This window comes from Sphaerodactylus townsendi, linkage group LG01 (assembly GCF_021028975.2).
Source record: "Sphaerodactylus townsendi isolate TG3544 linkage group LG01, MPM_Stown_v2.3, whole genome shotgun sequence".
Classification (NCBI taxonomy): Eukaryota; Metazoa; Chordata; class Lepidosauria; order Squamata; family Sphaerodactylidae; genus Sphaerodactylus; species Sphaerodactylus townsendi.
In genome coordinates this window covers 25,662,900-25,687,052 of record NC_059425.1, presented here as the reverse complement: position 1 = coordinate 25,687,052, position 24,153 = coordinate 25,662,900, and the positions used below count along the sequence as shown (strand labels likewise).

General features: G+C 48.6%; 1 protein-coding gene across 2 annotated transcripts in view; it reads left to right on the top strand.

Moving 5' to 3' along the window:
- Window positions 1-24,153, top strand: part of LTBP3 (latent transforming growth factor beta binding protein 3) — a 62,387-nt gene that overhangs the window by 26,151 nt on the left and 12,083 nt on the right. The window contains exons 3-18 of one of the 2 annotated variants that reach the window (XM_048514508.1): window positions 5,874-6,091; window positions 6,782-6,887; window positions 11,660-11,752; window positions 12,196-12,318; window positions 13,121-13,279; window positions 14,524-14,712; window positions 15,880-15,896; window positions 16,836-16,920; window positions 17,071-17,163; window positions 17,396-17,521; window positions 19,194-19,325; window positions 19,437-19,565; window positions 20,278-20,397; window positions 22,480-22,602; window positions 23,547-23,669; window positions 23,950-24,069. In XM_048514508.1, coding sequence (XP_048370465.1) covers window positions 5,874-6,091; window positions 6,782-6,887; window positions 11,660-11,752; window positions 12,196-12,318; window positions 13,121-13,279; window positions 14,524-14,712; window positions 15,880-15,896; window positions 16,836-16,920; window positions 17,071-17,163; window positions 17,396-17,521; window positions 19,194-19,325; window positions 19,437-19,565; window positions 20,278-20,397; window positions 22,480-22,602; window positions 23,547-23,669; window positions 23,950-24,069 — 1,956 coding nt within the window. The remainder of the gene's footprint in view (window positions 1-5,873; window positions 6,092-6,781; window positions 6,888-11,659; window positions 11,753-12,195; window positions 12,319-13,120; window positions 13,280-14,523; window positions 14,713-15,879; window positions 15,897-16,835; window positions 16,921-17,070; window positions 17,164-17,395; window positions 17,522-19,193; window positions 19,326-19,436; window positions 19,566-20,277; window positions 20,398-22,479; window positions 22,603-23,546; window positions 23,670-23,949; window positions 24,070-24,153) is intronic. The other variant, XM_048514517.1, reaches the window with a different exon arrangement.

Here is a 24,153-nt window from a genome sequence, read left to right as displayed (position 1 = left end):
TTACACACACTCTCTGACTCTCATTCAGTTCAGCACAGACTCTACTCAACCAATCACCTCGCTCTCTCATCCCCTTTTCACCCCACTTTCTTCTACAATTTATTTCTCAATTTAAAGAAACATGTAACATTTCAAACAGTTATACCCTGCTACATGTTATTTCAGAAAATAACTAGATCCAGAGGGGCATTTGGAGTTTCCACATTAATACTGTTTTTTGCCCAAATGCCAGCATCCTCTCATGATTAGGATTTCCAACGCCCAGGAGGTTCCACCAGAGTTAGAAAAGTATGGGGTAGGGTCACCGGAAGTATACAACACAAACCACACTGCACCAACAGCTATAAGTACTCATGTACTAATGAAATAACCACGACTGTATAAATGAACTGTTCCTGTTTATGTCTATTTCACAAAGGAAAATATCTCAAATATGTCTCACATAATCCATTCTCATCAATTGCAAACATAATTACAACTTCAAGCATCCATCTTTTGTTCCATAAACATGTGTTCAAAGCCCCCAAAACATATCAGTATTTCCACAAATGAATAAAAACGCTTATTTATGGAACAAAAGTTGGTTGCTTGAAGCTGTAATTATGTTTGTAATTGATGAGGATGGATTGTATGAGACAATATCTCAATATATTTTCTTTTGTGAATTAGATATAAACAAGAACAGTTCGTTTACCCATAGGTGTCAAACTCGCGGCCCTCCAGATGTTATGGACTACAGTTCCCATCATCGGCAGGGGATGATGGGAACTGTAGTCCATAACATCTGGAGGGCCGCGAGTTTAACACTTGTGCTTTAGGCAGTTGTGGTTATTTTATTAGTACATGAGTACTTATAGCCATTGATGCAGGGTTATAAACTCCAGATGGTGGCTGAAGATTACAACTGATCCCACTATTACATCTGATCTGCAGGTGACAGTAATCAGTTCACCTGGAGATCAGATGTAATAGTGGGATCAGTTGTAGAAAATGGAGAAAATGGCCACTTGGGAAAATGGCCACTTCGAAAAAATGGCCACTTGGGAAGGTAGACTTTATGACATTATAACCCACTGAAGTCCCTCCTATCTTTCCTCAGATTCTACCCCCCCCCCCAAAAAAAATATTCAGGTGTTTCACAACTCAGAGCTGCCAACCCTACTTATGATCAGACACGTTACGAGGGTGGGGCAAGCCAGGGCACGTGCCCTGTGTACCATATCACTGGGTTTCTGGTCACCTCCTTGCAAGGAAGGAGGAAGGCTGTCACAGGTGATGACAAGTGTTTTTTCATCAGGTTGGCAGGCATCCTTGTCTGCGGTTGGGGGAGAGGCAACTGCAGGGCCACTTGGCATCTGGCTGCAGCTTCTGCTTTGTGCTGGCCATGTACACCTGGCTAGGGCTTGCTTGCATGTCTGGACCTGGGACGCAGAGGCCACTGTGTCAGTCAAGTGGACTGGAATGCAAGGAAGCAGGCTGCCAAGCTACATTGCCCCAGAATGGACTTAGAGGGCGCACGTTCCCTGAAGATGAGACAGTTGGGCTGGGCTGAGGCAGCACCTCCTTTCTTCATGAGTAAAAGCGCTGCCTGGCAGGCGAGCTGGAGCACATGCAGGCAAAAGGGCAGTGGGTAAAGAGGTTTTACAAGTTTTCGGGTTTTAACCACACCCACATTGATACGATGTAATCGAAGCTTCACCTGCCTGGATTTTGTGGTTTTTTGTATTTTTAGAGTGGTTTTTTTAGTTTTTGGCCTGCAGGGGGCACAGTTTTTTGGCTAGCTAGCAGTACCACAATTTCAGGGATTTTTTGGGAGACTCTCCTGATGATACCACCCAGGTTTGGTGAGGTTTGGTTCAGGGGATCCAAAGTTATGGACTCCCAAAGGGGGTGCCCCATCCCCCAATGTTTCCAATGGGAGCTAATAGGAGATGTGGACCCCGTGAACCAAACTTCACCAAACCTGGGTGATCTCATCAGGAGAGTCTCCTAAAGATACCCTGAAAGTTTGGTGCTGCTAGCTTAACAATTGCACCCCTGACAGCAAGCACCCCCCCCCCCAAGTTCCCCAGATTCTCCTTTTAAATCCACCCCCTTTTGCATGGATTTAAAGGGAGAATCTGAGGTCCCCAGTTTAAACATTGGAAGTGATGCTGTTTAAGGGTGGGGGATAATCCACGCCCAAGCAGTATCACTTTCAATGTTGTTTTAATTGGGGGCCCCAGATTCTCCCTTTAAGGTGGATTTAAAAGGAGAATCTGGGCTCCCTAGTTTAAACACCATTGAAAATGATGCTGTTTGGGGGTGGATTCCAGCATCACAGTGGCTGCCCATGGGGGGGTGCACACAAAACTCAGATTTTGCACCGGGCTCCATTTCCCCTAGCTACGCCTCTGCCCGGGGAGGGTAGAAGGGACTGCCAGCTGCCAGCCGGCCATGTGGGGGGCGGGGGGGCAGGGGGGGAGTCTGCCGTCCCTGGCCTCGGAGAGCTGCTTTTATAAGGACTGAGGCTGGGGGGGTAGGACTTGGGGAGGCGTGGCCATGCCCCCAGGGGCGGGTGGAGGCATGGCCCCACACCCGAACCCACCCCGTAAAAATCTATACCTATATCCCTGCATGCAGGGGAGTGAGAATGATGAGGCTGCACCCCCAGCAGAGGCAGGCAGGCAGTGAGACTGACTAGCCTGATCTCACAGAGGGCCCTCAAGTAGTGATTGTGACCAAGGCAGGAGCTGCACGTCTCCAGGGCTCGCTCGTTTTAAAAAAGTTCTCATCTTTCCAGCATTTTAGCCATTCTTAGTGGTGCCTGATATGGGGTGCATGAGGACTCAAAGCACACAGCTTAGCCGGCCTCTGGGCATTGGAACCCCAGTGCAGGAACCGCTCTAACTTCCCAGTGCAATCAGGCTAAAAGTCTTTGAAAGATCTGTGTGGTCTTTGGTTCTTCCTTCTGCAAGTGTGTCACATTTTGTCATTTGTTCCCAGGGCTTCTCAATTCTGTCTCTATACCTTCGTAATATGCTCCTGGGTAGATCTGTTAGATCACTACATTATACTCTTCCAGACATGCCATTAGAACAATTCTGTTCCAATGGGTATTTTTATGAGACCAATTGCCTTATCTTAATATTCTGGCTATACTGTTTTATTTATCTTGTCTAGAGTGCAAAAAATTTACTTTAACATATATTTGACCATGTTTGTGTCTTGTTAACTGCCTTCGACTTCTAAGGGGGGAAAAACAGGCTGCAAATGCTTTAAGGAAAATAAAATAGATAACCCACCAGCCCATCTAGCAGAGGAAATAATCGTGCTTATCCACTTCTTGAATACCACTCCTCTTTATATTGTGAACCCAGTTATCTGAACCAAAGTGTCATCAGAGCGACTCAAGTTCAGATTCAGACTTTGCCACAAGTTTTGCTCAGTGATCTTAGACTAGTAATCATCCCCTTTCAGCCTAGATTCAAGATACTACATAAAATATCAAAGATAAACTGAGGATGATGCCTTGAAGGGTTGAGTAGCAAGCAAGCTCATGCTATTATATCGTTACTATATCCTTATGCAGAGGTGTAAGATAAAGTAAGATGAAGTTACAAAAAAAAGCCTTGAGGAAAGATAGAATTGAAACTCCCATGCTCCTCCTCAAAGAAACCTAGATGACTTTTAAACTATCTAATTGTTTAGGAGTATTTGCTTGTGAACGTATTCAGTGAATTAGTGGATTAATCTTACAAATATCATTTTGGTTTTGTTACATTTCTTGTATATTTGCAAACAAAAGATAGGAACTGGGGTGTTGTGGGGTTTCCAGGCTGTATGGCCATGTTCCAGTAGCTTTTTCTCCCGACATTTTGCCTGCATCTGTGGCTGGCATCTTCAGAGGATCTGATGGTAGTAAAGCAAGTGGAGTATATATATCTGTGGAATGTCCAGGGTGGGAGAAAGAACCATTTGCATAGGTTAACAAGTGGTTCTTTCTCCCACTCTGGTCAGGAGAAAAAGCTACTGGAACACGGCCATACAGCCTGGAAACCCCACAACACTCCAGTGATTCCGGCAGTAAAAGTCTTCAACAATAGATAGGAAGTTTGAATTAATAATTATAATTAAGAACAACTGTACTCTTGAGTTGAAAACTGTGCTGGCAAAATAGTCTTGGGGGGTTTTTTTGGTTAATTGTTTCAGCATAACAGTGGCTTTCTCTGAAAGGACTAGTAACTAGTTGGTGGACTGTGGGATATACAACTTCACCTTATTTGACTGACACAGGATGCTGTTTTGCTTATTGTGCTGGAAAACATGTGGCTCAATCAGGCGGCCCTTTTTAGAATGATAGAAATACGATGGTTCCGGTTTGTTTCCATATGTATCTGTACTAATTGCTAAGCCAGTAATCAAATTTAGTTATTCAGGGGCTATTTAAATATGAAGTGGCAGTATAATATTTGAAATCATGTATGAAACGAAGAACTGAGTATGAAAAAGCACATTAAGAAATCAGCTGCCGACTCGCTTTTTATGACTTAAGTGTGGATGTGATCCTTGATTGTACGCAGTCAAGTGTCTGGTGTAATTAAAATGCAGGTGCATTATTAAAAATCAAATGTAGTCTTAACAAAGTTGTTTTAAGAAATTCTTAGCACCCAAGCTTCAGAGTACGTTCTATAGGAAATATAAAGCAGATTGGGTGATTAATCTTGTATTTTTGAGCTGATATTATTGTGCAGTTATCTAAAAGATGGGTGTCAGATTTGACCTGGGGGAGGGGGGGCAATTTCAGTGTTTGCCCTGGGCCCCATTTTCTGACAATATGCCCTTGCTTTTGATGCTGCCCTAACGTGTCACTTGGGCTTGATTTAAAACAGAACTGGACCCCAAGCTATGAAAAATGAGAAAAATAGCCCACCCAAGCCTGAAACCAGGACCCCGTTTCTCATTTGCTAATCCTGCCACCAATATTGAAGATGCTTTAAAAGCTCTTCACCCCAAAGTAAGTGTCTGACCACTACAAATTATGCATCCTCGTACTCAAGGGGCCTGCTGTGCCAGGGGATGCCTGCTGTTCTCCTCCCAAAGCCGGATTTAGTACTAGTTTCTCCAAAGTGGGAGTGGCTACAGGAGAAATAAAGCCTAGGAAAGTAAAAGCAGCTGCACTCCAACAAATTGTTGGGCCACCCAGAATTATAAGCCTCCCAGACTCTGGACACTGTGCCTTCCATAGAGTACACCCTGGTCCAGATCCTGGTTTCGAACCCTTCCACACATGCAGAATAACGCATTTTCAATCCACTTTCAATGCACTTTGAAGCTGGATTTAACTGTGTGGAATAGCAAAATCCACCTTCAAACAATTGTTTTTTTAAAAAATTTTCATTGTATAGAATGTTTATATAACCGTTACATACAATATATTTATTCAAACTATACATTTCCCCCCTTTTCCCCCTCCCTCCCCCCCTTCTTTTTCCCGGTTGTTCAAGCAAGCAGCAGAAGGTTCATTCTCCGTGTTCTCTTCTCCCAGATTTCTTCGTTAAATCCGGCTTCTCTCATCCAGGTCTCAAACATTGTCTATAACTTCATAATGTCTCTTAATTTCTCTTGCCATAGCATATTTTTTGCCATCATCTCAAAAATTTCTAACTGTATTTGTTCCCATACATATTCCAACCATTTTGAGATTGTCCGTTTCTTATTATCTTTCAAACAATTGTGAAAGTGGATTGAATGTGCATTATTCTGCATGTGCAGAAGGGGCCTAAGAGTTTCCAAAGGTTTTCTTCCTCCTCCCTCATCATTTGGGATCAGGGGCAACTGCTTGCAGATCAGAAGAGGAGTTCTCTGTTGGTTCATATTTTTTTGCCCTCCAGTTCAGATGCACCAGCCCCTGGTCAATGTTCGTGTGCACCACCCACCAGAAGCCTCTGTGCAAGTCCACCGGATCGACAGCCTCAGCTTGGAGAACAGTGGGCCAGGCAGCCAACAGCACCTGATCCAGCACCCGGCGGCCCCCAAGCCTGCGTATACCAGGCCTCCCACCCAGAAGCCTTTGGGGCGCTGCTTTCAGGAGACATTGCCCAAACAAATGGTGAGTGGGATCGGGGCATCAGAGATAGTTTAGAGCATAGGTGTCAAACTCGTGGCCCTCCAGATGTTATGGACTACAGTTCCCATCATCCCCTGCCAGCATGATTATGGGAGGGGGTGATGGGAACTGTAATCCATAACATCTGGAGGGCCGCGAGTTTGACACCTGTGGTTTAGAGTGTCAGAAGGAACCCTAGCTGGTATGAGGGATGAAGGCTATGAAACTTCTTCTCCCTGCATGTGTGTAGAGACACTACAGGGCTTGGAAACGTTTTGTTTTGGAGCAGTGTGGAAGTTTCAGTTTCTTGCAGTTCTGAACTTTAGTGGGAATTAAGAAAAAATCACCCCAGGAGAGGTTCACGGTTGGGACATTTGGCCAACGTTGTTTGGGGAGGAAAACACTAGTCTAAGACAGTTTTTTTACTCCAACACAGCAAGTTAGCACATAGATTATAGGAGAAATTATTGTAAGTACATGACTGCGGCTTCTCCACTTGTATTTTTAAATGCTGAACACCATCTCCTGAGAGCTAGGAACATTTAAAGGACAAAGAACAAATCATTTGTCATCCTCCCCACTCCAGTTTTAAGAGTGGTTTTTGTACATGCTAGACATGAACATTCTTGTGGGTGGAACAGGAGAAATCTCTTTCTCTAATCTTTGCCTTTGCCCTTCTTGTTGGGAATGCAGTGTGGAAGCAACCCTCTTCCAGGACTGACCAAGCAAGAAGACTGCTGTGGAAGCATCGGCACTTCCTGGGGACAGAACAAGTGCCACAAATGCCCCCACCTGCAGTGTAAGTCACGTGGCATGCCTTTTCTCCTGTAGACTGTGGCACCTGCTTGTTCCAGTTCAGAAATATCTTGTGGTGGTGAAGTCTGTTAGCTGCCTGGCTCCTTCCATTTGTTTCATCCTCTGTCACCCTTCCTCCTTACTATCACCCTGTATTGCTTTTCTCCCCTGATAGTTGAATTTTTGGGTCCTCATAGTCAAGCAGGAAGTACAATATAGTGGGGAAGGGGTATTCTCAGAGGTGGGGTTCAGGGGGTTCCAAAGGTTCTGTAGAACCTGTTGTTAAAATTTAAAATATTACTTTTTTAATACTTAAAATATTTTATTAAGTATTAATATTTTTAATACTTAAAATAAAAAAGTGATATTAAAATATATTTTTAAGACTTTTTAACAGTCATTATTTGAATCCCACCACCATCGGAACCTGTTGTTAAAATGTTTGAATCCCACCACTGGACCGTATTCTACTTATGTTGGGGAGAGCTAAATTCAAATAATAATCTGCCGACCTACACTTTTATTGCACCGTTTCTCTCTGAGCAGCTGAAGTGGTTTGTGTGTGGTTCCCCCTATTATCATGAGAACTGTGTAAGGTAGATTATGCTGAGAGACATTGGTCCTTTCCGCAAAATCAACTGAAATGTTTTGAAAATGTTTTCAATGAATCCCCCCTCCTTTACCACGACGTATGTCCACACTCACCCCTTTGAAATGATTCCTGCCTATGGTTAAGTGCTTTTTCCCGTTTGTTTTGAGTTCTGTGTTGAATGGATGCCTCAGTGCCTCAAAGCTACTTGCCACAATTCTCTGTTCCTCCTGTAATCAATGCCCTGAAGATTACTCCCCCCAAATTAAAAAATTGCAAACCTGAGCAAATAATGAGCAAATAAAATGGCAAGGGGGAATGGAGAGCGAGCTGGAAGAATGGTGCTGAGGAAGAAGTCCAGGAAAAGCAGAGAAGTGTAGGAAACGTAGTCAATAGATCGCACAGCAACTGAAGACATTTTCAAAACGTTTTAAGTGGATAGTCATTTTAAAAGGGGACTTATTTAAAATGTTTTGAAATGGCAAATAAAACTTTTGTAGGTAAAAATCATGGGAACTCCATGGAGGAAACGTTTTATTTCCTGCCTCAAAATTTTTTAACAGGCTTGTGCGGAAAAGACCACTGACAAGCACAAGGTCTCCCAGTAAGTTTTAGGACAAGCAAACACTTGAACTTGGGAATCCCCCATCCTAGACCTTTGGTTCTGTTCCTTCCGAACAGGGGGAACCCATAACAACCCTTTGATGTAAATTAGACTGAGAGAGAAAGACTGGCCCAAGATCTCCCAATGAGTTGCAGAGCAAGTGGGCATTTCCTCTCATTCAACAGCACAGGTTTTTTGTCAGTGGCTGCTGCTGCTACTGCATGGCAAAATTCTCCCTCCTCATATGTTTTTACCCCAAACATTGCCTTTTTATGATCTTTCGAGGAAGGTCATATTAAAAGTGGATTTGGTCACTGTGTAGCTGGGAAGGTGCACATTTTCAGGCCCATGTACAGTCTTATTCACCTCATGCCGTTCCCACCCCTCCCCACCCTCTGATGGGCCGTTCCGCACGGCCCATTTATGACGGCCTGGGGGCGCCAAAAAAGGCGCCCCCAGGCCGCCGTTGCAGCAGCGGCGACCTGACTCTTCTTCCCTCCCCCCAGGGCGGCGTCAAGCTGCCTGGCTGCTCTTTAAAGGGTTGTTGTTGAAGGCGTCTTCTTGTGCCCAGTCGCGAACAGCGCCGCCGGGGAAGACACTGTTTCTCGTCTCCGCCCACTCCGCGGTGTCCTCCCGTGATGGCCTGCGGGCGTCGCCCATACGTCCTCCGACCTCAGGGGTCGGAGGGCAGCGAGGAGGACACTGTGAGTGGGGCGGGGGAGGGCGCAGAGGCGGCTCCGTGCGGAGCCGTCTGCCGTCTGCTGGCCTCCGCTTCTCCCGTTCGCATGCAAGCATGCGAACGGGCTTGCGCCCCCACGCCGCCCGCACTCTTGGCGGCGTGGGGGCGCAAGGAGGCCGTGCGGAAACGGCCATGGCTTTTTGGACAGTTTTTTTTTTTAAAGAAAGTATGGTAGTAGGTACAGTGGAACCTTGGTTTTCATTGGTAATCTGTCCGAAAAGAATCGATGAAAACAGAAACCGATGAAAACTGAGGCAAACTTTTTCATAGAAATCAACGTAAATCCAATTAATCCATTCTTGGCACTCCAAAAAACATACCAAAAACACATTTTTTGGTGAATAAACTTAGTGTTTAATGCTGAAAACAGTAACAAACAATAACACTAGGACCAGCTTCAGAGCCAGCGGACCAATGTCATACCAGAAAGCTGTCCAAAGAGGTCTGTTTCTGACGCCTCTTTAAGATTTGTCTGAAATGGGGCAAGACATTGTCATTAAACAAGTTGCAGACACGGCCTGCAACAGCTTTGTCTGGGTGATTTTTCTCCACAAACCCCTGCACCTTACTGCAAATTGATGAAAATGGAGGCAAATTGATGAAAACCGAGACAAATTTTTCACTGAAAAAATTGATGAAAACCGAAACCGATGAAAACCGAAGGCAGTGAAAACCGAGGTTCTACTGTATATTGCTGTAGCATTGTAACTCTGTAGCATACCTACTACTGGTTTTTTTTGAGCAGGCAAAAAGTACTCTCGGAGGGAAGGGGGATGCCGGAAGGCATGAGGTAAAATGGAGGGAAAGCATAGGGCCATAGATGTTCATGGACTACTATTCCCATCAGCCCCTGTCAGCATGGCCAATTGGAATTGTAGTCCATAAACATCTGGAGTGCCATAGGTTCGCCACCACTGGCATAGGGAATGCCCTTTGTGGAGTGTAAACTGTGTTGCCACTGCAAATGCAGAGCAGAACGGAACAGAGCAGGCCTAGTCCAACCCTCTCACTACCACAGCACACCAGGTGTCTCCTTCCTAAACAGAGTTGCTACTTCCTCTAAGCTGTGGAAAACCAAAGCTGACTCCTTGGGAGTCCTACCATTGGTCCCTCCCTCCCCTTGGCTGGCAGAGGCTCCCTGGGCCCTCCAGCAGTGAGACACCATTCCCAGCTACCTGAAATGAGACTCCTCTCCCAGCCAAAGGGAACAACACTTGAAAATTCCCTCAGCCCTGCATTTCCCATGCCAGAGGAAAACAGCACCGGCTGAATTTCTGCCTGTTGCAAGGCTGTTGAATGCAGAGATACTTCCTCCCCTCCCCCGCTATCCTGCCAGTCTTGCCAGGAAACACAAGGAGCATTCCTACTTAGGAGAGTGAAACTCTTCAACTTCTATGTTGTTCATCGCATTCAAGAAGAGAATTGGAGGTTGCGGGTGAGGGAGAAATCCATTTGCTCTTGGTGTTGCGTCTGCCAGCAGAGTCCCTGCGAGACCAGTGCTGGCGGAATGGGGCCAGAATGTCAGTCTGATTTCTCATCGCCCACCTGAGCCTTGGCTTAATGGATTTTCCAGTTCATGCAATCACCATGCGAGAGGCCGGGCTGTTTGTGTTGGCTATCACCTGGAATGTGCTTAGCCAGCCCTTCCCTCCCTCCCTAATCCCCCCTCCCAGGCAGTGGGCAGGCCTCCCCCTTGCTTTGGTACTTCAGTTGCCCCAAGGCAGCTTGTGGGTTAACGCCCTTCCCCACAAAGAATGTAATGTTTAGAGATGATGTGAAAAACGGCAGTGACGCAGAGGCATGCAGTATGTTGCCAGGCCTCTTCGATCGACACATGTTGTGCCCATCGTGGGCACCCTTGAAGCGGTTGCTGTCTCTGGGGGAACATTCTGGTACAGTGCCCTTGGAAATGCACAAGTACATGCTTGTCAAACCCTCCCACCCCATTCATTTCAGTGGGGCATGCACCTGCGATGTTGCCGCAGCCGTCGCACGGCTGAGTCTTTTCAGCAGCCAGATTTGTGTGTGTGTGTCTTTGTGTGGGATCACTGGAGCATGGTGGAGAAGGGGTAGAGCCTGGCCGTCCTAGGCTTATTCCTCCCACCACAAAGCTTTTTATGGGGCCTACCCACTGCCAAGTTATCTCAGCTGATACCCTCCCCCTTCTAGCTCTGTAGTTCTCTAGCTTTCTGTTTCATTTTCTTCTCTTCCTTTTCCTACCCACTAGTGTTTCTCATCAAACTGTTGGTTTATCTTCTTGGAAAACTGCCAGCACAACACTCTCTCCCTCTTCTGGAAAACAGCTGGTCTGTCACCTCACCCACAGCGAAGGCCCTCCCTCTTTCTTCCAAAAGAGAGAGAGCTCAGAAGAACTGTGACTAGCCCAAGGTCACCCAGATGGCTTGTGTTGGAGTGCACAGGCTAATCTGAATTCCCCAGATAAGCCTCCACAGCTCAGGCGGCAGAGCTGGGAATCAAACCCGGTTCCTCCAGATTAGAGTACACCTGCTCTTACTTAAGTACTACACCACTGCTGCTCCCTCCCATACTGGGGCTCATATTTCTGCCTCCATCCAAGGAGAAAAAAAATATTCTGGGCTTTGCAAAGCCTCATTTATCTTCCAGAACAGAGGACAAAATAAAGCAGCATGTGTAGGTAGGGTTGGGTGGAATAAGGTCAATAATCCTATGTGTGGATGGTAACATTTCTGGACAGGGACTCTGATGGTACCCTAACACACCATGTCCGCATCTAGTTTGCCAAAGGCCCGACTCTTAAAGTGGCAGCCAAGTCACATTAGAAAGCTCTTTGTAATTGTCCAATGTACGTTTTCTGTCTTTCAGATTTAGGAGTGCAGAAGACAGGTCCTATTCGTGGGGAGATGGGGAGCGACTGCCCACAGGGGTACAAGCGGCTGAACAGCAGCCACTGCCAAGGTACCGAAAGGAGCAGGTCTGTGAATGTTTTAGGGTGGACTGGGGGATAGACCCTGCTCTTTCTTGTGAGAGTACTTTGCTTCCGATTATGGAGTGACAAGCCAATTTAGTCTGGATCGTGCGATGAAAGGGAAAGGCTTAGACCTGGATCCAAATCCAGCTTCCCGCCACAGACTCTCTAGTTGGCCTTGGGTACATTGGACTCAGTTTGCTATCTGTAAATTGGACCTAACAGCAGGTCTGTCCAGAGAGATTTTGGTGCCTGAGACAGAACATCCAACCTTCCACATGGTAATTAACCTGGGGCCAAGTTTACTAGGAAATGCTCCTGTGCTCCAGTGAAGTCAATGGAAAAAGAGCGTGAGTGGCAGCTGAACTTTGGCTGCTGCCTCTTTTTTAACTCCTCCTGCTCCACTGCAAGTTCTCTGCTTTTCTTCCTGCAGACATCAACGAGTGCGCCATGCAAGGAGTGTGCCAAGGGGGCGAATGTTTGAATACCCAAGGAAGCTTCCGCTGTGCATGCAAGCCGGGACAGGTGCTGGGGCCCTCCCGCACTCATTGTGTGCGTATGTATCTTGGCTGAGGAGGATCTCTCCTTGATTTCCCCCCCTGTATCTGATTAGAAAACTCATGTGCTATCTCTTCAGAGGCCTGCTTGAGGCGGCTCACCGTGTGATCTCGTAAAATAATACAAAAACAAACATCAAGCAGCTTTAAAAGTGAGTTCCCTAAATCAGGTTTGACTCAGGCTGCAAAAACGGCTTTAGAAAAGGTGGAATCCCCTTAGAAAAGCCTGGGCAAACCACGTTTTGCCCTGACGTCTGAAAGGAATGATAAGATAGTGCCAGGTGAACCTCAACGAGAGAGGGCATTCCAAAGGTATGCCATTGGTGAAAAAGCAGTCTCTGGTGGGCGGCAGTCCTCTGGGACGTGCAGAACATAACTCCTCTGTTCTGCACAGTGCCTTGCCAGCTGTTGGCACTGAATGAGTGTTAATTTTGGCAGCAGCTGTGGAGGGTAGTAGCATCAGATATGGGGAGGGACGTAGGGCTAAGCCTGAGCCAGTTCAAATACCTGTCGGACTTTTCTTGCTGTGACTCCAGCCCTTGTCTGACTGCTGTGCCCTGATTACTCAGCAGTGCGTGGTCAGAGTCGCTTCTGCCTCTTTTGTTTCTTATACTGCAAGACCTGCTAAATCCTGCGCCCCGGGGCATGGACACTGAGCAGTCAGAAGCCCCAACGCTTTCTTTCCAAATAAATCCCTTGCCTGGTGTTTTAAGGATGGAATTAGAGGCCACGGGGTGGAGGATTTTGAATGGGAGTCCTGCAATGCTTTGACCTCCCTCTCTTTCTCTGGGGGAGGGACAGCAGAGAAAGCCGGGGAGAAGAGCTCGTGTTTCCGGCTGGTGAGCTCCGATCACCAGTGTCAGCACCCACTGCCTACCAGGCTCACCCGCATGACCTGCTGCTGCAGCGTGGGCAAGGCCTGGGGCCCCCGCTGTGAGCGCTGCCCAGCTGATGGGACTGGTAAGTGGGAGCAATGTCCCCAGTCGTGGTGAACTGCGGGAGTGGGCAATGCCAGGACCTCAACAGAGATGATGAAGAAGAAGAATTTGGATTTATTCCCTACCTCTCTCTCCTGTAAGGAGATTCAAGGTGGCTAACAAGCTCCTTTCCCTTCCTCTCCCCACAACAGACACCTTGTGAGATAGTTGAGGCTGAGAGAGGTCTGAGAGAACGGTGCCTAGCCTAAGGTAATCTAGCAGGCTTCATGTGGAGGAGTGGGAAATCAAAGTTGGTTCTCCAGATCAGAGTCTGCTGCTTGTGGAGGAATGGGGAATCAAACCCCGTTCTCCAGATTAGAGTACGCCGCTCTTAACCACTACGCCACACTGACTGATTGCCCGTAATGTTATAAGAACATAAGAAGAGCCATGTGGGATGAGAACAAAATCCCATCAAGTCTAGCAGTCAGTGGCCAACCAGCTGCCTCTTGAAAGCCCACAAGCAGGATGGCTGCAACAGCATCATTCCCCCTGTGCTCCCCATTAACTGATACAGAAAGACATTTTGGGAAGAGTTGACATCTATCATGATTAGTCACCACTGCATAAGCAAAGCTACAAGGGGCGGGGGTGTATGCCTCACACCGGGCGCACGCCTGGGAGTGGAAGATCGACCCTCTTCCCCCAACCCCCTGCAACCACCCTTTCGCGGGGGCCCCCCCTTAGTTTTTACTTTTAGGTTTAGTTTCAGGCTGAAAAGTGACCTGCTCTGTTCAAACTGAAATGTGCCCTTGTGGGAACTACACTTCCCAGGAGACCTTGTGAGCCCCAAGGGCTCCTGGGTAGTGTAGTTCCCACCCGGCCTTTTTTTCAGCCTGAACTGAACAGGCCGCTTTTCAGCCTGAAACTTAAGAACTAAGGTTAGTGGAGGGGGGTGAGTGGGGCCCATGGTGTGGGGGGGGGGGCGGGCGCAGAGTCCACCCCGGGCACAGTTTGGCCCAGCTACGCCTCTACACCACTGATAGGCCCGTTCTCCATGAATTTGTCCCCTTTCAAAACCTTCCAATTTGGTGGCCATCACAGTTTAACTACTCATAGAGCGAAGATGTAATTCCTTTTGTCTGTCCTGAACCTTTCACCCTTTGCTGTGCTTTGTACAGCACCTAACATGCTGCTGGCACTGAGAAAGTTGGCGAATACTTGGAATAGTCTGCAACTGGGTTTTTCTTTTTACGAATAAGTCCATGCCTCTCTCCATCCCGGCAGCTGCTTTCAGAGAGATCTGCCCTGCGGGAAAAGGCTACCACATCCTGACTTCACACCAGATTCTGACCATCCAAGGAGAGAGCGAATTCACACTCCAGATTCATCCAGAGGGCACCACTGACTTGCAGCCGCAGTCCCGCGTAGAGATTCCCACCTATCCTCCTGTTGGGAGTGACTCACAGGAGCCAGGTCAGTGGAAAGGGAGGGATTAACAGAGGAAGAGGAAAAGCCTAAAACGGGCATCCAACTCTGGCGCTTCAGATGTTCATGGACTACAATTCCCATCAGCCCCAATTGGCCATGCCAGCAAGGGCTGATGGGAATTGTAGTCCATGAACATCTGAAGCGCCAGAGTTGGACACCCCGGCCTAAAACATGAAGGGGCCTGGGCTCTGTGATAGATTCTCAGTTTCCCTTATTGGCAGGGGATGGTGGAATAAAGCTGCCAGATCCCAGTTGGGAAACTCCTGGGGATTTGGAGGTAGAGCCTGGGTAAGACAGGGACCTGAGTGGGGTACAATGCCACAGAGTCCCCCCTCCAAAGCATCCATTTCCTAGGGCATCTTCCCCCTTCCCCGGTTCTGTGCATAATGTGATATTAAAAAACTACACACAAACAAGGGATACCAATTCTTCCCTTTAAAACTTGCCTCTTTGTTCTGTAAGGGGGACTTTGCCCCAACCAGAGGGGGGCTCCAGACTAGTGTCCAGGCAGGGGGAGGAAGCAGACAAGTGGCTGGATAGACCTTGAGGTTAAAACCTGGCATTGCAACCCTGTACAGTAGAAAATGCAGTCTTAAGTAGTAGCCTGCTCTGAATATAGATGAATCTGCCTTATGCTGATCTTTGGTCAGGGTTAATATTTTCTATCTCTGATTAGCAGTGGCTTTCCAAGGACACAGGTGGAAATCTTTCACATCACTCACTCCCTGATCCTTTAAACAGGAGATGCCAGGGCTTGAACCTTAGACCATACTTACGCATGACAGTTGCTCTACCACTGAGGCATTGATCTTTGGGTGGGTATAGAGGGGGAATAGTCATCAATGGCCGATTCAGGACAGGGGAGCTTACTTCCTCTCTGCCCCTCCCTGGCATCAGGTACGCACCTGAAGTGCTCTTGCTTTCTGCAGGGAAAGCCAAGAGCAAGAGAAGTAGGCTCGCGGCAATTTCCTTGTACATCGGTACACGGACGTTTGTTGGCTTGGTTTCAATTGCGAGTGTGCTGTGGGGCCCTCCTGCCTAACTGGCCAGCAAAACCGTACCCAATTCCATGCACCATAATTTTGAAAAGAGTTTATCGCCATGTCCTGAAGAACTAACCTCTTCCTTTCCTTCTTGCTTTGTGTCTTGTAGCGGCAACTCTCGCTGTGGTAAGTGCCAGGCAAGAGGAGGACATAATAACATGAGGTGGAAATGAAATTAATGGCTTATGAAAGAAAAATCACTATTGCTTTTCCAGCTGTGAACCCTTCAGAGATAGAGGTCTATCCCGAGGTGGTTTCAGCACCTCGGAGATAGAAAGAAATTTGAGGAGGTGTGGTTTGGGTGCCATTAAGGATGGCAGAATGAGAAAAGAGATGCCAATCTACCTTGTGGAACCCAGAAGAGGGGAACCAAGGGGAAACTGAGGCAGAGGCCTCACGGTTGGAAAGGAAGCTGGGGAATCCTGATCTTCCTCAGTGGGCAATCCTCAAATAATCAGGTGGTGGCAGTGGTTTACCCAGAGAGAAAGCTCGCACTAAGCAGTAGTGGCAAACCTTTGGCACTCCAGATGTTATGGACTACAATTCCCATCAGCCCCTACAATTGGCCATGCTGGCAGGGGCTGATGGGAATTGTAGTCCATAACATCTAAGTGCCAAAGGTTCGCCACCACGGCACTAGGGTAACAGAGGAACCCGTGTCAGGATATCCCAGAACCAACTGGTCCCTCGGCTGCACTGGCTCCACATAATCACCCTGACCTCTGCAGACTCCATGATGGTAAAGAGACACTCGTGGTTCACTACCGCACCTGCTGAATGCAGGCCCGATTTACCAAAAATGATATGACATGAAATGGGAGTTAAACCAAAAAGCCCTTCCCCATTGGAGAGGCTGGCACAGGAGAACCCACTTCCTCGATTGGGCCCCGTGCCGATTAGCAGAGAAGTGAAGGTGCCATATGATTTTTTTTTCTGCTGGCACCAAAATCTCTTGGGTGGGTCTTGGCAGGGCTTGCAGCTGGGGAAGGGTTCCCCCTGTCACTGGGAGGGAACTGGCGAGATGATGCTTCAGACTAGCAGTGTACAAATCCACCCCATTTCCAGTTGCCAGCTTACGTGACAACCTTGGAGGAGCAGCGCGTGGATCACATCCCTGTCAACATTCCCACCCTCACCCCTCGTTACCCTGGTGAGTGATCAAAAGTTGGGGGCGGGGTGAGGTCCTTGGTGGTTGGAAATACTCTCTGGAGTTACCCACATCCTGAGCTGGGGTTGTGGGGAGGTGTTTGGGAGCATACAGGACTGTATTTTCAGGCAGTGTCTCCATTTTGACACACAGAGGTGATTGCTAAGCCCACAATGGCAATGGTGGTGTATGAGGAGGAAGAAAAGAACAGAAGCACCATGGACGTTGCTCCGACTCAAGTGACAGGTAAGGGTGTCACCCCACAGCCTCATTCGAGGCGCAGCAACGGTCAGCTCTTATCTGCTTCTCTAAAGTCTTCAAAAAGGGGCTCTCAAATAGCAAAGACAACCACCCCACGCCCTGAGGGCACATCTAGACCATTAACTGGACAAGTGGGAAAAGGTGGGAGGCCTTCCAGTTGAGGCTCTCCATTGTGTTTTGCATGTGTTTGTTTTCCCATCTCTGCCTTTCTCCTTAGAGACAGACATCTGCAAACTGAACCGCAACATCTGTGGACACGGAGAGTGCATCCCTGGAACCCCTGGTTACATGTGCCATTGTTACCCAGGGTACCGCTGGCACCCCCAGCTCAGACACTGCGTGGGTAAGGGGAGTCTTCCCTTGAAAGCACACTCCTTCCTTCTCACACCCATACTATGTTTCTCATTGTATCATCCTTATGTGCTAACCTTGTCTTGTGATTTTTAGCACTTCAAAGGTGCAGTAAGGATCAGTTTGGCCTTATGATTAGTTTTGATCCAGAGTTCAGCTGTGGGATCTGAGTTCAAAACAAGCACGTGATGTTTCCTATTCTGTGCAGCAGAGGAGAACATTTTGCTCTGTAGCTGCTTACTGGATGAAGAGGAAGAGTTTTGATTTATAACCCCCCTTTCTCTCCTGTAAGGAGACTCAAAGGGGTTTAGACTTACAATCTCCTTTCCCTCCCTCCCCCCCAACAAACACCCTATAGGTAGGTGGGGCTGAGAGACCTCCAAAGAACTGTGACTAGCCCAAGGTCACCCAGCTGGCAAGTGTTGGAGTACACAAGCTAATCTGGTTCACCAGACAAGCCTCCACAGCTCAAGTGGCAGAGTGGGGAATCAAACCTGGTTCTCCAGATTAGAGTGCACCTGCTCTTAACCACTACATCACGCTGGCTCTGAACATATGTCAAGTCCATTTCCTGTACTCCAGAGGAACAGTAGTCAGGTCCAATAAAGAACAAGGGCTAACCACAAAACCTGTCACTGTGTGCATTATGTAGTCATGCTTTACCTTCAAATATAGCTAGGATTGTTCTAGAACAGGGGTAGGGAACCTGCGGCTCTCCAGATGTTCAGGAACTACAATTCCCATCAGCCCCTACCAGCATGGCCAATTGACCATGCTGACAGAGGCTGATGGGAATTGTAGTTCCTGAACATCTGGAGAGCCGCAGGTTCCCTACCCCTGTTCTAGAATAAAGGGATCTGGGGACAAATGCTCTTGTTACTTGAACTGGTTGGCTCTGCCTCTTGGAATAGTGGGGGAATTTACTAAAGCCAGACAGGCCTTGCAAGAGGCAGGTAAGAGATCTGTGTATACAGAGATCAGTTCCCCAAGAAAATCACTTAAAATCAAGATTGCTGCAAATAAACTTCAAATGTACTAAGAAATCAAAATATACACTCACACAGATTTAAGAGGCCTAAGAAATAAAGGGATGAGCGATAGCAGGGATAGGGGAAGGTATTGGGAGGATGACAGTTAGCATTCCAGAAATGAAGTAGATGGAGAGAGAGTGAGAGAAACAATCAGTGTTTCTTGCAGAGAGCGGCGTCAGGCACAAGGAGGTAGATCAAGAGCAAAGGACTAAGGCTTTGGGGTCTGTAGTTATAGGAAAAGTGGATCCTCTGGCAATGATAAGAGGTCAGTTTCTTGGGACAATTCAAAATTCTGTTCCCAGGCACTGACAATGGCATTGGAAATTATGTGATGATATTAAATCTGGGAGAGCCCAAGACTTGATGAGTTTTGGGCAGTTCTGATGAGATTAAAACAAAGGAAATAAGGTTAAGGTTAATGTTCCTTATTCTGATGGAAAGCGGGTACAGGGTGGCGTAGAAGGTTTCCTGATGAGTTTAGGGCGTGGATCTTTGCAACGTTCATTGTCGGACTGGCGCCAGGTGTACTTTCTCAAGGCTAAGCTGTTGCTACCCAGCTGTGAGTGCCCACACCTGCTCTGCCTGGGGAAAGCAGCTGTGCTCCTGCTCAAGTTTCCTCTTCCTCCCCCCCAGATGTGAACGAGTGTGAGACGGAGCCGTGTGGCAGCGGGAAGGGGGTGTGCATGAACACAGGGGGTTCCTACAACTGCCATTGTAACCGGGGATACCAGCTGAAGATTCACAAGGGTGTGCGGTCCTGTATGGGTAAGTTATCCATAGGTCTGGGCAGGGGGGAGAAGGGGCAACGTTCCAAGAGATGAGGGCAAACACTGGCCGGGCCTGCCTACTCTGCATTCCCTTCTCTCCTCTGCCCAGATATTGATGAATGTGCCAAGCCCAGCTTCTGTGGGGACCGTGGCTCCTGCATCAATTTCCCGGGACACTATAAGTGCGATTGCCATCCAGGATACCGCCAGAAGTCCCCCCGCCAGCCTCTCTGTGAAGGTATTGGGTTGGCAATGAAGGTATTGGGTTGGCAATGGGGGTCAGAAGCAGGGCTGAGTTCTGGAATAATGTCGAGAATCTGTGAGCAGGAACACTGTAACCCTGTTGAGCTGAACCCTGCTTCCAGCGCAGGATGGGTTTTCTGGCTGTCAAACTGTTCTGTGCCTGTTTGTGGTGGGTTTTCCGGGCTGTGTGGCCGTGGTCTGGTGGATCTTGTTCCTGACGTTTCGCCTGCATCCGTGACTGGCATCTTCAGAGGTGTATCCCAGAGAGAAGTCTGTTACACACTGTGACCAGTGTTCTGTGCCTAGTTCCAAACCCCACTTTTGCTTTAAGGAAGTACCGATTTAGGAGTTAAACAGGCAGAATGCAAAGCTTTTGGGTTACACAGAATTTCTCTTCATGCAGGAGATTCTGGACAAGAAGGGGGAAATGTATGTGCAGCAGGGCAGGATATATACTTAGTTATTGCATGCCTGCAGATTTCCCACTCTCCAGGTGGAAGTGTGGCTTCATTTGGGCTACAAAAAGGCCATAAAGGTCCAGCCTGAGAAAATGGTCCTGTCAGTCTTGACCGCTTGTACACTAGTTGACCCAAGCTCAGGAGCTCTGTGGAGCCAGTTCAGCTCACCAGATATTCCCCAGCGCATTGCTAATTTTCCCTTCCTTGTGTTTGGTTTCCTTTTTTAAGTCATCCTCATTTGCTTTTCAGATATCGATGAGTGCCTGGACCCTGGGATATGCCCTGATGGGAGATGCGAAAACAGGCCAGGCAGTTACAAATGCATTCCCTGCCAGCCAGGTTTCCGTAGCCAAAATGGAGTGTGCTATGGTAAGAGATCCGGGGTGGGCTCCATCTAGGCTGGCCTCCAGGTGGTGGCTTGGGGTCTGAGATTGCTTTGGAAGGCAGACTGTGTGTGTGGCATTGTTCCTCTTGGAAGTCCCTCCCCTCCCCAGGTTCCGTCTCCAAAATCTCCAGGGATTTCCCAACCCAGAGCTGGCAACCCCTGCTCCGTCCCAGGGCTTGCTTTTGTCCAAATTCGCCATGGCTCACTCCTGGAGCCAGCCCATTTTCAGTGGCAGGATCCTGCCCAGATCCTGTGAGATGGAGCAAGCACCAGAGTGACTCTGGGCAAAGGGACTTTCCTTAACCACGGAGAGACTGCAACCAACCTCCGTCCGCAGGGCCTGGACGTGGTAGCTTCCCGATCAAAATCAAACAAGCCCTCCTCCCCAGCATCTCTCCATTAAGAACTTGATCCCTGCTGTGACCTCTGCACACTGCTACTCTTTCCAGTGCTGGTTGCAGAATCCTGGCTGGCTGTAAGACCTTCTGCCTACCTGCAGGCAGCGAGGGGGGAGTGGGGGGTGTCTACAGAAAACAATGCCTGGGGCAAGCTGTCAAATTGTGTCCCCCCCCATCTCCTGAATCTGCTTCCCCCCACTTTGGATCTTCCTATCATCCCCCCACCTTATCGATCAATCTCTCCCCGCCCCAACTTTTGGATCTTCTTATCACACCCCCTCCAGCTCTCTCACCTGCCCACCTACTCTTGAGTCACCCACTCGCTCATTGTCTCCCCTGCCTGCGTACTCTCGAGTTGCCCTCCCACCCAGTCTCTCACCTTCCAGCTCTCTCGCCCACCTGCCTGCCTACTCTCCTGTCGTCCCCCGGTTGCCCACTCTCTCGCCCTCCCACCTGCTCACCTGTCCAACATGGGGGCTGCCTTCCAGGCCTGCGGGGGGAGGGAAGGGCCTGAGCAGCCAAACATGCCTCCCATGTGACCCAGGCGAGTGGCTCCTGGAGAGCCCACCTCCCCCTGCCCCCTCCCAGGTTGCACATCTGCCTGCAGTCTCGTCATTAATATACATCTCTTCATCATGAAACTGAGGGTCATGGGAAAACCAGTTTTCACTTTAAAAATAAAAACAAGGTTCTAGTTCTCATGGCAAAACATGTGGAAATAGTTCCATGGATCATATCTTTCAGCCTGGAGCTTGAAGTGGTGCTGCCCAGGCAGTCTTCCTGTCAGACACTGAGCAGATCCAGAGCTTCTTAGCTTCAGCAAAGTTTTGCAACTCTTCGCTTGACAATGTGTGCAAACTTGAATAAGATTGACAGATGCAAAAGTGTGCCCACCCCACTCCCCATGAAAGCAGCAGTGGACAAAGTAGAAATGGCCAGGGACAATGTTCCTTGGTCCTGTGCCCTGCCATCCCACCCCCACCAGTGCTGCCAGCTACTCACCGTACTCCCCACCTGTCCTTTTACTTCTTCCCATGGGCACAGAAATGCCAAGGCATGCGGTCCTCTTCTTGGCTCAGCAGTGAAATGGAGAAAGAGCCCATTAAAGGGCTGAAGGGGAGGAGGGGGGAGGAAAAATGGACCTTAAGCTTAGTTGTGCCCCGCACTGGACTGGCTGCAAGAGGCGCTTCCATATCAAAGTTCTACCCTCAGCCTTTGCCTCAAAGAAGGTTTTCATTGAGAAAAGTCTTGGGAGCCCCATGAGCTCAGAGTGACCATGGCATTGTACGGAAGCTACTGTGTGGTGCATACTATTTTCCGTGTGTGGGTGGGTGGGTGGGGGCCTGCATGGAGGCAGCCTGACAAAACTGCATTAGACGGTTCATATGGACAAATATATGTAGTCTGCACTGTTTATTCTACAATCAATGCTCTGGGGTCAATCCAGCAGGCTCTTATAATCTGGTCCCGATCCACCCCTAGCTCTGCATGTGCTCTTGGGTTTGTGGCTCACAGTGGTCTGGAAGGTGGGGTGGGGGACCCCCATATTTCAGTAGGAATTACACTGAAGGACCTCGGGAATCTCCTCTTGTCTTTGGGATTCCATGAATTCGGCTTGTTGGGCGGCGGCTTTCAGTTCTGCTTGACTTCAGCCCTCTTTCTCCACAGATGTGGACGAGTGCTCCGAGGAGGCCATCTGCAAGCATGGTTGGTGTGAGAACGTGGCCGGTTCCTTCCGCTGTACCTGTGCAGACGGATTTGTTCCTGCACCAGATTCCCGCAGCTGTCTTGGTAACTGTTTTCTCTTGGTTTGGGGCTGAGGATGAGGAGCCTTCATGGCCTGGTGCATGTGACTTCCCAGCAGTCCAGCCAATGGCAAAGAAGAACCCACAAATGGGCAGTGAATGATAACAAGAGTAAGAACTTTGACTCCTGTCTACACATTTTCTCCAGAGAGAATGACCCAGGAGTTGTATGTGTTGACCAGAAATGTGTCCTAGATTCTGTGATAGAGTAACAAGACTCAAAGCAGAGGCGTAGCTAGGCCAAACTACACATGGTGCACAGTGTGTTTTTTCCTCCCCCCCATAGCGCGCCCCGCGGCACCCCCCCTTGTCCCCACCCCCACCCCCCTTCCCACACTTACCTTAGTTCCTTTTCTTTTTCTTGTACTTTTTCAGGCTGAAAAAAGCGGCCTCTTCACAGTTCAGGCTAAAAACTGCCTGAGAAACTATACTTCCCAGGAGACCTTGTGAGCCCCAAGGTCTTCTGGGAACTGTAGTTCCTCAGACCGTTTTTGAGCCTGAACTGTAAATAGGCCGCTTTTTTCAGCCTGAAAAAGTACTAGGGAAAAAAAGGAACTAAGGTAAATGGGGGGGGGGGCTGCATGGAGGTTGCAAGAAAAACGGGGAGGGGCCAGGGGCGATTTTCTGCCCCCCAGGCATGCGCCCGGTGCGCAATGCACACACCCCTCCCCCCGGTCTCCTTGCTGCTCCACCACTGACTCAAAGCCAGAATATATTAAGATGCAACTGCTGGGTCTCCTGCCAACTGCTTTCTCCTTCAGAATTTAGGTGCTGGGTTTTTTTAACTGTCCACAAAGAGCACAAAACTCTGTTTAGTACCCCCACACGCTAGCTGGGTGTTTTGAGGAAGAGAACACGGACACCATATTTGCCCAGAAAGGGTCTCCTTACTCACTTGTTGAACAAACTTGCTGGCTTTCTCCTCTGCAGATGTCAATGAGTGTGAAAATGGGTCTCTGTGTGCCAACGGGGTGTGCGTGAACACGCTGGGATCTTTTAAATGCCAGTGCCCAGTGGGCTTCCAGGCTGTGAAGGAAGGCCCACGCTGTGAAGGTGAGAACAGGGTGTGCGCCAGGTGCAAGGTCATATTGGTTTGAGTCTGGGGAAGAGGAATGGCATTTGAATTCCAGGAGGGGAAGGAATTCTGCATGAGGGCCTCTGAGCATGTGCAGAGGTGCTGCTCTGTTTCCTCGCCTCCGTGAGGAACTGCATGTGACAGGCGCTTGAGGCCCACAACACCTCTTGAAAAATTAACTGGAGGGCTGTTTTAGCATGGGGGAAGTGACCCTTTAAAAACGAACCTTTCGTTTCTCTCCCTCTTCGGTCAGTGCAGATGTGAACGAGTGCGACTTCCCAGCTGCCTGCGTGGGAGGAGAGTGTGTCAACACCGTGGGCTCCTACCAGTGCCTGTGCCGGCCAGGCTATCAGTTGGAAAGCGGCAGGAAGTGCCAAGGTCTGTAACCCTTTTCCCCAGCTCCATATCCCTGCAGAAATGACAGAGGAGGAGAGCCAAGAGGCTGCCTGCTGGCCCAGATGA